General features: G+C 38.5%; 1 protein-coding gene across 4 annotated transcripts in view; it reads left to right on the forward strand.

Moving 5' to 3' along the window:
* Positions 1-3064, forward strand: part of LOC127661990 (protein mono-ADP-ribosyltransferase PARP6-like) — a 35889-nt gene extending 32825 nt beyond the window's left edge. For all 4 annotated transcript variants that reach the window (XM_052152991.1, XM_052152994.1, XM_052152995.1 and 1 more), the window contains exon 23: positions 162-3064. In XM_052152991.1, coding sequence (XP_052008951.1) covers positions 162-264 — 103 coding nt within the window. In that variant the 3' untranslated portion in view covers positions 265-3064. The remainder of the gene's footprint in view (positions 1-161) is intronic.
* Positions 3065-13758: the final 10694 nt, after the last annotated feature.

The raw sequence follows: 13758 nt of genomic DNA on the forward strand, positions 1-13758 counted from the left end.
CAGCCAGTTGGAACAGAAACCCAGATTAACATGGAAAAGATTACTTTTTATCTGGTCGTGACATGGCATAATTTATTGTTCAAGTGTATAATCACTTTAAAGTATCAAATAAAGATGTAGTATGTTGTTCCATATCATCACTTTCTCTCTGTCCCTGTCAGGTATGAAGATGGTCAGGTAGGAGATGCTAACATTAACACACAGGAGCCCAAGATACAGAAGGAAATTATGCGGGTGATCGGCACACAGATCTACTCTAGCTGAATGGGGTTTCCCGCAGACACAGCCAGGGGTTTCATTGCTGAGAAGGAAGAATTCCTGAGCTCCAAACTCACTCACGGAGAGAAACACAGAGGAGCCGATTGTCTCTCTCCTGCCTCCTTTCTTTCCTCTACTCAACTCCATCTATACTTTGTTAACCTGTCTTTCGTAGGGAGTGTCAGACACGCATTTTCTCCAGTTTGATTTTCCTGTGCACGACGGATGTACAACCGTCTGTTTCTCTCTCAACAGGAAAGGAGATTTAAAGAAGCTGCAGGGACAAACTTAAAAGCTTTTTTCTGCTCGCTACAAAGAGCTGCTGCTGTCCCCAGAGTTCATGTCGATGTGACAAATGCTGACAGACAATAACAGCATATAAATACCCTCCCACATCTCTTTCTAACCTCTCTCTGACTTCCTGCAGAGCTACTGTCAGTGAAATCCAGACGAGTGTTTGATTGGATGGCGTGGTTGTCTACTGAAACTGTTTTTAACTCGCTGAAGCGAGGTAAAGCTGTTGAATTATCTATTACTTTCAAACTCTTTTTTTTTTTTTTTTATATCACAAGCATTTGTTTGACAAACCGTTTGACATATGGGGGGGGGGTTACTAAAATGAATTGTGCCAGCTGATAGCATTGTTTGTTTGCTCATGCCGTCTGCGTTGTTTCAGCACCCAATTCACTTAAGGAGTTTTGCAAATCAGGCAATGGCGCAAATACAGACAATAATTAGTGCTGAATCCAATTTGCACCATGCAATTCCCCATGTTGCAGGTTGGTTCTGAGTGCTAGATTGTGGAGTATGCTGTAGACTACCATAATTTGGCATATTTTCTGGGACTGTTCAGCATCACTCCACCACTGTGATCCAACTGAATCGACTCTTTTAAAAGGCTGAAAGTGTGCTTGACTTTTCCGTGCATCTAGATATGTATCCAGTTATAACACTTTTCTCTATTCTGATCATCATATGATGAATTACTGCTGCCATGATCACTAGAGAGTGAAAACAAATGTGTCTTTTAAAGACAATTCCACTTGCCACCTGCTTTTTGATGGCGGCAATAGCACAATGTTAATTGTGCCATACAAATAACGCAGATTTTTGTGAACGAGGTGCATTCTATTATAAACCCAACTTAACAATGACGTAACTTCAATACGGCTCAGTGCAAAACCAGTGCATATAGTGCATGGTTAAACATGATTGTGGTTTTTGCGCTGAAAAAGTGTAGTAACTGTTCAGTGATTTTGCCCCTTTCTCTTGTTTCTTTTAAAACTCTCTTCATATCAACTGTTCAATGTGTTTGACAGATAATTTCTCGCATTAAATATCTATAAACTTGTAAAAGAAAGTCATTTAAAAATATTTATTGCAGTTTTTTGTCTCTAGATTGTAAATGACAGATCTTTTTGCGTTTTTATTGTGTTCGTAAAGCGTTACCTTCATATCTCTGCTCGGCTGCTCATACTGAGTGATGACATGTATTATTATCCCAGATATATTTATCTCTGAGTTTGTTGCCAAAATCAATTTCCTGTCTTTTGTTCCTCAGCTCGCTGAACTCCGCATACTTACAAATGCTGGCTGTAATTTATCACGTAACTTTCTCTTTTGGAAAGTCAAAGCAACTTAATAATGGATTTTTCTTTTGCTGTTGGAGCAAATGGGAGTGCAAAAATAATATTTGCTGTGGTCTCCGATTCACCCACTATAGTTTACGTCTATGTTCCAAACCTGGAAATGTGAAAAGGGTCCATTTATTCCTATGAGATGTTCTGTAAAGCTCATATGAAGTGTCTGAGATTTATTTCTGCTCTCCATTGCTAAATTTTTGGACATTCCTGAGTGCGTGTGGATAATTTCCACTAAAGCTTTCCTCCTTTTCTCTGCAGTAGACTTTTCGATGTTGACTTTATTCTGTTTGTTCTTTCTGACTGTTGGTAAACACGTGAAAGTCTCTCAGTGTGTCTAAACTATTTTGTAGAGTTTATTTTTAGATGTTGCACTGATGTCTGATTCTCTCAAATGCACCTTCTCTTCAACATGCCCTCGGCTTTTTTAGACGGGCAAACAAAGGCGTGAAATGGTCAGGAATGTTGCTTTCTAAGATATCAGGTTTGCAGGTTGCGTGTTGGAGGTGTTGACATGTACTGTAAATAACAACAATGTGAATGGAGTAATTGTACCAGAGGAATGTTTTTAGCTGGTCTGGGATGAACATTCTAGTTTATTGGTCTTTGGGTTATGCTGGATGCATTGTGGTTTAAAGGTGGAATTGATGCTGAAACTAATGAATAAAGAGATTTTGCACAATTTCTCTGCATTTTATCAATTTCAGCTACATGTGATGTATAAGGAGACATTCATTTATTCAAATAAGGTTCTCATATATAAATATGAGCCCCATGCAGTGGCTCAGCTTTTACTCCAGGGGGCGATTTTGCTTCACTTTAAATGCAGGAATATCTGTAAAACAACACAAACTGCTTTACATGTCATATTTATAATTGATTTTGAAGTAAAACTGAGCCAATTTGGGGGATGTTTATATATTACTAAATTAACAGGCTATTCACTGAACAAAGGGCGATTTTTAAATATACAGTATGCTAAATTAAACCGATCAGCCACAACATTAAATCCACCTGCCTAATATTGTGTCGGTCCCCTTCGTCCCACCAAATCTGCACCAAATGCGGGATAGCATTCTTGTCACCAAAATTGTACAGAGTGGTTATCTGAGTTACTATAGACCTTGTCAGTTTGAGCCAGTCTGGTCATTCTCTGTTGACCTCTCTCATCCACATGGCATTTCCATCTGCAGAACTGCTGCTCATATGATGTTTTTATTGTTTTTGGCACTATTCTAAATAAACTCTAGAGACTGTTGTGTGTGAAAATCCCAAGTGATCAGCAGTACTCAAACCAGCCCATCTGGCACCAACAATCATCTAATCTAATCAGCCAATCATGTGGCTGCAGTCCATTAAATCTTGCATATATGGGTCAGGAGCTTCAGTTAATGTTCACATCAATCATCAGAATAGGGAAAAATGTGATCTCTGTGATTTGGACTGTGGCATGATTGTTGGTGCCAGATTGGCTGGTTTGAGTATTTCTGTCATTAGGATTTTCACTCACAATCATCTCTAGAATTTACTCTGAATGGTGCCAAAAACAAAAAACATCCAGTGAGTGGCAGTTCTGTGGACAGATGTGCCTTGTTTAAGAGAGAGGTCAACATAAAATGGCCATACTGGTTCGAACTGACAAAGGCTATGGTAACTCAAATAACCAATGCTATTCTGAGATGCGGTTGGTGCTGTTTTGGTGGCACAAGGGGGACCTACACAAATATTAGGCAGGTCATTTTAATGTTGTGTCTGATCGGTGTATTTGATTATAAGGGTCTTCGTTTAAAGGTCTTCAGCTATACTCTCTGCATTTATTCCCCATGTAGTCTGGATGAAAAACATATTGCACTATTGTTTGTGTGCTTCAAATATAATGATGAACCACTCCATTGATCTGATTAATCAACTTGTTTTAAGATTATCACCATTGGCCGTCAAGAGAATTGTGTTCTTCTGAAATCTAACGACAGCCTTGTCAATGGATAAAACATTCTTTCTGTGTGGATTTTGAGTAATTATTGTCTTTTTGTAATTTTCTATACTAATGATTTTATATTATTCATTTGTATTTTAGATTCTGTTGACTGATGACATTCCAACAATTTATACCAGTCTATATTCCGTCTAGACAGCCAGGCCGTAGCTAATGGAGTCAAAGGTGGTAACGATTCTAGTGGCCCACAGGTTCAGGGCACCCACAACAACTTTTAAACTGTAATTTTTAATGTGAAAGAGACCTTGACCAATATACAGTCTGGAGGTCTAGGATTCCTTGCTATGGCCCTACTAGATAGATCCACAACCGCTTATCAAATCCTGCTGTTCCCCGGAGCACATCCAGCCCTGACCACCTACAGAGCAGCCCTTCTCCACTAGGGGGAACTCAGGAGCTACAAACCTCCTTCTCTTTGTCTCGTTTCTCACAAACATTTTGTTTCAGCAATGAAAGGCATCCTGATATGAGGATGCAGGGTCAGAACATGTGGTGTGTCCTTCATTCTCTCCTCTCTTGTCTTGTCTTCCAGCTTTCTCTCCTCTCATTTTCTCTTTCTCTCATAGTGCTTGTGGAGTGAACACAGGCTTGATAATGAAATAAAGATCATATGAGACAGGAAGGAACAAGCATCACATACAGACGAGTTAATAAATAATCGATGATGTAGATGTAATATTATATATCCTGTGTGAGATATATTGAATACTTTTGTAAGCTGCTGTAGCACCTGTTGATGTGGTCAGCAAGACGAGTAGTGTGTTATCTAGAGGCATCATGGTACCATGTCAACATTATTCATAACCAAGCATTTATTTAATACTATAGTGCTTATTTCTTTGAAGTCGAACCATAAGTTTACTTGATAACTGCCTAATCATATACTATTTTTATTGTTTCCACCAACTGTTGAACAGCCTTCAGAACCTAAATAGATGTAGGTATCTTAGTAGACTGTATGTGATGCAAACATTGACATAAGTGTTTTTACTTTAAGTCTCTATGACACTGTGGTCTGTAGATATGGCTCAAAAACTCTGTGCCAAAATGTGCCCAAAACTCTACATATGTATTGCAAATGAGTTGCAGCACAATGTGTACAATGAGAAATTGCCAAGTAAAATACTAAATTTGCAAATACACCAGAGATATCGACAAGTAAAATACAATATCAGTAGTGTAAAATAACTATCGGACCAGTCTAAGAACATTACAATTAATGAATAGGAATAAATGAATGTCTTCGTCTCCCTCCTGTGGCATTCTGGGATGATCCCCTGCCTACTTTTATGTGTGGCTTTGATGCAGCCTTTGAACAGTGTGTGTGTGTGTGTGTGTGTGTGTGTGTGTGTGTGTGTGTATCGCTCTGTTCCAACAGAGATGCCCGCCCCCCACCTCATACTGCTGTGGTGTCTTCAAAGCTGCCCATCTCTCTCTGTCACCGACCAACACAACACTACCAACAATCCCCCTCTGTGATCTTCACAAAATGCTCACGCTATTCCAGATACTATTTAGCTCGAGAGGGAGCATTTCATTCAGAATTATTGGGAATAACATGGCCAATATAGCGGGTGTAGAAAAGAAGTTCCACCTTACAGGTAAATGAGCCAATCACCTTTTAGATACAGACAGCACCTGTCAGTAAACTTGAGGCATGAGCATGCATGTTAGCTGGACCAGCCTGATAAATAGTGTTTTCTAGAATGATCCCGCCCCTTTTTGGAGCTCTGCCTGCAGCTATATACTTCTTGCAGTTGAATTCGAACACACCTTAAGACTTCAATGTGTTATGATTGGCTAACATCTTTGACGTGCAAACAGCGACATTTTTTTCCAAGAATTTCAGAATAAAACGTGCAAGCTATTCAAGTCCAAGCAATCATTAAGCCCACATTTATGTCCCAATTCATGTGAAGCACGCAGTCAAACTACAACAGTTGTTTCGACTGAAATACCAATCGAAATCTGAACAAAGCCGCGTACTGTTGCTCACAAATACTTATAGTAGGCATACAAGATTTGGTGATACAATAATGCAATATAAAGCTTAAAACAGTGAAGTTAGTCCAGACTAACACAAAATATGAATGTCAATGGTTAATAAATCTGTATCTAGCTGTAATGGACAGTCGACCTGGGTGTTCCCCTCTGTAGTGTAGCTGCTTCAATATGCATCCCGTGTAATGGGAAATACGGGATGTTCGTCGGGTGGGAAGTCACGCCCCCGATCATTTCGCCAGTCGACCAGTGGAGGGTATGTCCCTCAACTCTTTTGTTGATTAAATTCTGGACAATGGGTGCCCCGATGTCAGGACGCCTGTTTGATCAGCTTAGTTGTGTTTGTGTTTGTGTCTGTGTTATTGTTTGTCCGGAGTGCATGGCTGTCTTGTTTGTCCGCCCGTGCGCTTCGGCGTGTGGTGTTTGTGTTCGTTCACCATGTGTGTCTGCACGTGTTGTTTTCCATGTGTTCAACTGTCAGTTGTCGCCCTGCCCTCTTGTTACCTTGTTAGCTCAACATTACACTCACGTGTTACCCCTCATTAGCCTCTCTTTATAGTCCCTTCATGTTTTTTGTCCCTTGCCATATTGTGTTCTTGCGTGTTGTTATTCACATCTTGCTTTTCATCTTGCTGTTCTTGGTAGTCTAGTTATCTATTCAAGCTTTATTTTTCCTCTGTTTGATTTGCTTTGGATTCCAAGTTTTTTCTCATTTTGCTTTTATTTTGCTGTGTCTTGATCCCAGCTTGTTATCAGCCTTGATTTTATTTTTAATTTAATCTTTATTTATTAGTTTTCATTATTTTTTCTGTACGTTAACTTGGCATAGTTAATAGGTTTTATTTTTTTCCTTTCTCCTGTGGCTTGCATTCCGAGCAGTTTAGTTTTTCCCTTTTTCTTTTTTTTTTTTTTTTCCTCTCTCCAGTACCACTGTCTCCCAGGCTGCTGGACAGAGCTTATTCCCCCGCCACCTCCAGCCCCCGAGCAGTCATCTCCCTTCCACTTCGCCGCGCCCCACCTGCCACTACTCCATGTTGCTCCCCCGTCTCACTCACCACCATCCTTGACCTCTTGTGCAGGCTGAGAGTTACCGTTCCATGGACCAAGTCTACGTTTTCTGAGGCCGTTATTGTCTGTGGACCTTATCCTGTCCGGCTGGTGCTTGTTGTTTCCCCCAATAAACTGTGGTTTACCCTGCAAATTGAATCCTCTTCTTTCTGAACCCCGACACCTGATGCATTCATTTTGGCCAAAATATGAGATGTCCTCGCTAATATACTACCTATAATACTATGCCATTGCCTTTGGTTGCACTCCGTGCTAAGCTTTCTTTTTACATTTTCATTAGCAGGCACTACAGTAAACTGTTTACTTCTATGGTCAAATTTCTCTTTCAGGTCCACCATTATCATGGTGGAGCAACAGTATGGCTAGTATCTTGCATACAGTAGCGAATTAAACTGTTGCTACCTTAATAATAACACTTCTGGTTTAATGCCACTGTCATTCGAAGGTATCTATCATCCCATTGTGAGGTTTGTTCACCACAGTAATGGAAGAACATATATACAATAGGACCAAACGCTAGCTATCTGTTGGCCAAGTTTTGCATATGCATGCAAATGTGTACGTAAGTATGTTTCTGCCCTAAATCTGCACAAGCAATGCAAGTAAAATTATATATTTTTTTCGACTTTTTCTATATTTTTTGTGCTGACGTCCGTAAACCTCTTATTTTTCCACCCCTCCTATCCTATAGAGATCACTTTTCACCATCCAATCAATTTCTGGTGATTAAAATCAATATGTCACTTTATTACACAAGCAAAACAGGTTGCAAATGTATTTAATGTTGACTTTTAGACAGAATTGGACCGGTAGAGATCAAGACCTCTATATATGAAGGATTGTTTTTCATTCTTAACACTCTCTTTCTGTCTGAATGTGATTAAAACAGTGTCCGGAGAGATGGAGAGGAACTAACTGGATCTTAATTAGAACAGTGATTATTCTTAAATAACACAAGTACATCTGAATGTTTCTATAGTTCTGACTGATGGAATTCATAGCTGGACCATCACAGATATATAGAGTTGATTGTTTTGGATCACATATCTTAGTCTAAATGTGCTTATTTGCTTTTTGCTGTTTTATCGACTTTTGCCTGAAACAGAACTAAGACTTGTTTTTTTTTCTTCTCAAAGTCTCACGACAATAGTTTACTTTCTTAATGCACGTTCCTGGTATTATTGTGCTTGGTTCATCAGTGCACAGTATTCCAAAGAACTCCATGTGTGTATTCATAACCTTTATGGAATGCCCACTTTTCATGATTTAATCAATTCTGATTAAAAAGTAAAATTCTGCCTTACATTGTTTTCCCTCATTTAATTTTCTGTTAAGTTTGGATATTCTTCACATTACAGAAGTGCAGTAAAATGGGTTGCTAATGCCATTTCATGTTGCCTTAAATGCTCAAGATTTCACAGGTCAATACTTCCTTTAAATAGCTTCATTGTTATGTTGATTGGTTAATCCTTACTAGGGAATTATCCTGTTCAGCAAAACTTTGTTTAAAGCTTCACTTAACAGCCTTTTACTTACAAGAGCTTCTAAGTAGATAGCTGAATTAGTAATGTCGATTTAAGATGATATTAAAACAAACATGCAATGAAGCAATTATTCATAATCCTCTAAACGCCTCCTTTTTTGTGTGCATTTGGGTTAATTCTGTAATCTCAAATCTCTTTTTAACCAAAGCAGTGTCTGTTTTTTATGCCGCAGTGCGACAAACATTTGCGGGTATGTGTATGTGTTTCTCTGTTATGATGCATGTTAAACATGATGTGGGTCACACAGTATTTCTGAGGATCAGCCTCCCATCAACCATGCTTTGATGCTCTGCTGTTTTCATGTTTTTGTTGAAAAGGAAAACGTTCAACCTCTACATCAGAGGATGAACTAACAGCATTTCCTTATCTCACACAGTTTAAATGAAGGGAGGAGGCAGAGCAGTGCGTGGTGTAAAGCAGAGAAAACAAAGTTTCAAAATCTCTGCTGTAATGAGGAAATGTACATTTTTGCCATTTATATAATCTTTTAGCCCACGCAGAGTCTTTTTGTTGTGTTGCTCAATTCTAGTCAAATTGTTCCTTAAGTGATGTAAAGGTATAAAGTGTTCTCCGATGTTGTAGGAACATTGACATTTCAGTAGAGGAGCACAAGAGGCAGGAATTAAGGGAATTGTGTACACACACACACAAAAAGTCTGTGTACTATATTCCAAGTCTTCTGAAGACATACGATAGCTTTGTGTGAGGAACAGACCAAAATATAAGTTTATCTTCCCCTCTACCACAGCTAACAAATAATCATGACTTCAGAAGACTTGGATTGCAGTGCTCAAGTCAAACAAATGAGACTTTTGTGGTATTTTCTATCCTTTTTGAAGCTTTGCCGCCCCTGGTCACTGTCTGCTTTCATTGTATGGGAAAGAGCAGCATGAACAGTCTACCAGTAGGGTTTGGAATTACATGAGGGTGAATAAATGATGACAGAATTTCATTTTTTGGTGATCTATTCCTGAGCTGTATTCCTGAAATTTCCAGACCAGAGGAGGGTTTAATCCACGAATGCACATTTATGTATTTACCCTACCATGAGAACCAAACCCCACCCTCCCCTGCCATAAAGTCCAATCAGATGTGTTTGACTTATAATGATAGAAGTGACACTCAGTGTGATGATATTTGCATTTTGCTCTATATGTTGTTTGATGTATCTGCCGACAAGCCTTATTTCCTGAGCGAGCTCTTGATTAACATACAGTAATGAAATTATTATGACAACACGTCACTGGGCTGCAATGATTGTGACCGAGTGTGTCTGAAAACGACAAACATCTCTCTCTCTCTCTCTCGCTCTCTCTGTTTCTCTTCCACAATGGAGAAGTTGTTCCATTAGGTCTGCTTTTCAAAGCTGGCGCGAGGAGAAAAAAACAACAACTCATGAATGGACCTTTTTCACAGACAGTGATGACGCGTTTCCGCCTTATTTAGCAGCGTAAATCTCGCAATTTTTTCATACCATAAATTTTGTGAACATTGAGGGTAAATGTATAACATTGTGCTTATTGTTATGTTTCCATGGAATTCGTTTAAAAAAAAAAAAAAAAGAATTACCACATCTGTTGAAAGAGTGACAGTAAATGTGGCATCTTCTGACTTGCTTAATCCACCGCTCTTTTATTTTTTTTACTCTTTTGAAAAAGTCATTCAAACATAGTTTTCTTTTGGTCTTGGAGCAAATGAGTACGTTGAAATAACATTAGCTATGATCTCCCATTCACTGCTGTCGAAGTTTACCCTGCAAACGTTTACTTCCGCGTTAAAAAACTCGGAGTGTGAAAAAGGACTATAGTTTTAACGGAGCATCCATCCATCTATCCATGTGATTGTTTCCCCCGCAAACACTTAAGCGCCAGTCACGCAGTCATGACTACCCACAGGCTTATTTTGGCATCGGATCCATTTACAATCTTTCTGGAGTCTGAACTCTTCAAAGGTGACTGCGTGATTGAGATGACCAATGAAAACTTTCCTGAAGATTTAGTCATGGGAAACATTCATCCATCCATCTTTTTGTTATTTTCGGAGCATGACAGCCTCAGGTCACTATATGCATTCATTGCATCATTATTTTTGTATTATTAATAGTTTTATTTGGGGCCAGACTGCTTGCATTTAAATTACACACTGTGGCTTTAATACCGCATGCAATAAAACAAATATGCTATTTGGGGAAAATGAAAAGAGTTGTTGAATCTTTTAAAGTGATGGTTTGTGGAACTGAACAGCTTGTGTGTGTCCGAGTGTTTCTGAGTCATCTGAAAATCACTGCAAATGGCACAATGTTCACATTCTGCAGCACCTAAAGCAAAAATATAAAAATGAGAGATGTCTAACAAGCTGCCTATAGGCTAACCGAAATCCCTCCGTTAGGTGTGTGATGGGACCATGCTGAGAGTGAACTTAAATTCTGACACCAGAGTTATCCGGTTTGTGTTTGAATGTGTTGAAATATCTTTGCCCATTAAATGTTTTTTTTCTTCTTCATTATGCTTGTATGGTAATTAAATTATCATACTGTTGACCACATTGACTTGCATCAAGTAATAACCTTAACTTGGCTGAAAAAACAGCTGTATTATTTTCCTTTTCACCAAACACATTACTTTGCAGCTTTCTAACTTTTTTCTAACTCATAATTGGCTGCACATTTTCTTTTCTCTATAAAGAACATGAATGCTGGGATATGTGTTGGTCAGCTTCAGAGGATCAGGGGGTGGCAACCAGAGAGGATTCTGGGATTCATTAGTTTCTGCTAACTGCATGAGTCACGGCTGTCTGTGATCTCTCATGTGTTTGTCTTTCATGTATTTTTCTGTGTCTGCAGTCCAGCTGGAAGCAATAAGGGTCGTACAGAGTCTAAACAGGCTGAATGCTGCTTTAATCAGATGAAGTCCTGCATTATGTGATGTCATAGACGTTCAGAATTAGAACGAGCAGACGCAGAATTGAGCACCGGGTGGATGTGCAGAAGATTTACAGGAGAAAAAAAAATGAACGTACATGATCAAGTCAGAGAGACTGCAAGTCTCCTCCAGGATTGTGTGTGTGTGTTTGCAATTTCACTGAAAAGAGAACCCTTCACTGACATTTTGCATACTACTTTTTTAATTAAAATGTAATGACTTATTAAAAGTTGTTTTATTTTATGAAATGTATAATTTTTTATACAAGTGCTGAAACTCAAAATGATTCATTTTAAAGTGACATTGTTTTAATTCTAAATAGTTCTGGCTATTAATTGATTTGTGAGTGTATTTGTGTTTGGTTAAAATGATCGATTAGTCTCATGTATTTTGTGTGTTCTAAATGCATTACAGTGAATATCATTTGACAAGATCTGTCTGTCTGTCTGTCTATCTATCTGTCTATCTATCTATCTGTCTATCTATCTGATCTGTCTATCTATCTGTCTGTCTGTCTCTTCAGGATGTCTCTCTCAGGGTTTTGCCTCCAGCTGCTATATCTCAGGTGTGCATAACATCCGCGTGTCTCAAAAAATCCCGAAATGCGTCTCACAGTCTTTGCTGTCCTCACTAGCCATGCAGGCACGGCACAATAATATCCAGCATTCAGTACCTTTGTTCGGGATGTTATTATCACAGCTGTGCTGCAAAGTTAGCGGAGCCTTTATGCAAATGAATGTCTCTGTGATGCTATTGACAAAAGAGCTCGTTATGTTTCCACACCGGCTCAGATCGTATAAAACGCGGCAGGATCCGTTTGAAATTACGTGCAAAATGTCAGCAGGAAGCTTGTGCAGCCGCTGAATGTGGGTTTTCACTCCCTGAAGTAATAGCCTACTGTAGGAAAACATAATTTTAATAACCATCATCAAACGAATGTCTACAAAAAAAAAAAAAAAAAAAAAGTAATCTGTTGAACAGCAAGCACACAAGTGTCAGACACTGAAAATGAGCACAAGACCCTTTCTGGTTCTCTCAGGCAGTAATACACACACACACACACACACACACACACACACACACACACACACACACACACACACACACACACACACACACACACACACACACACACACAATATATTTTATTTTATGCATGTCAGTTGCATGACAAATTTCCATCAAACTGAATTGAGTTAACTTTACATACTATTATGAATTCAGAATAAATGTGAAGTATTTCATTACACTTAATGATGAGAATGCACTTCGTAAACATCTCAATTTAATATGTTTTAAACAATGAAATAAATGGTAAATGGCATCAACTACATTTGCTTTTGCATTAATTTATCTAATTTTATATTTGGCAAATTTAAGCATATTTACATAAACCTAAAGTAACTATGTGTTTAAATAAGGATATTTCTAGACATGTATAAATATAAATATGTGTATAATATACAGTATAAATATGAATATGGTTATCCATCGGTACCATTGTATAAGTCAGAGTAACCATCTGATACCATCAATTATTTTGTAAGCGAAGCAATGTGTACATAGGGGAGACAGGGTTAGTTGTCACAAAAGGTCAACTAGTTTTAAGACTTTTATTATTATTGTTATTATTATTAGGCTAGGCTATTATTTTACTTGGCAAATACACAACAGCTTCTTTGTAACCAAGGCTTTAAGGTTTGTGTCCATATAGAAGAAAAATAACCTACCCTTAAAACTATTCACTGGAGTAACAAGTGTGATAACTAGCCCCGGTCTCTCGTGTGCAATTTATCTGTGAGCCTGAAGAAGTACTAGAAAAATCTTTGAACAGCAGATAATGAACAACTCAAGATATTTCAGCACCATGGACAGCAGCAACAAGCTGTTCGTTTCCTCTAACATAATGTCAGAATTGGGCCATGTAGATGCGATCACAGTTTTGTTATTGTTTTAAAACTGAAATGTGGTTTGATAAAAATATTTTTTAAATGATCGAATGTACAAATTTTAAATAATACAAAGCTATATATTTTTTTATTATTCATTCACGTTCCATAAAACTTGGTCTAATACACCGATCATTTCAAACATGCAGCTACTTAAATAAATTAAAATACGTGTTTTGAGATATTTGTGTACGTTTGGAACCTCACGCCGCTTCGCCCGCCGTACAAATGTTTAGATTCTTGCTCCGCTCTCCACGGGGCTCTCTTCGCTATGTCGCCCCATGATTGGCCAGACCGGGCTTATTATGCAAATGAGTCACGGATCTTGTCAAGAGCCGCGCGTTGACGTCACGAGTCATAGTGGCAGCTGACACACGGAGA

The sequence above is a fragment of the Xyrauchen texanus genome, chromosome 21, assembly GCF_025860055.1.
Source record: "Xyrauchen texanus isolate HMW12.3.18 chromosome 21, RBS_HiC_50CHRs, whole genome shotgun sequence".
NCBI classification, from domain to species: Eukaryota; Metazoa; Chordata; class Actinopteri; order Cypriniformes; family Catostomidae; genus Xyrauchen; species Xyrauchen texanus.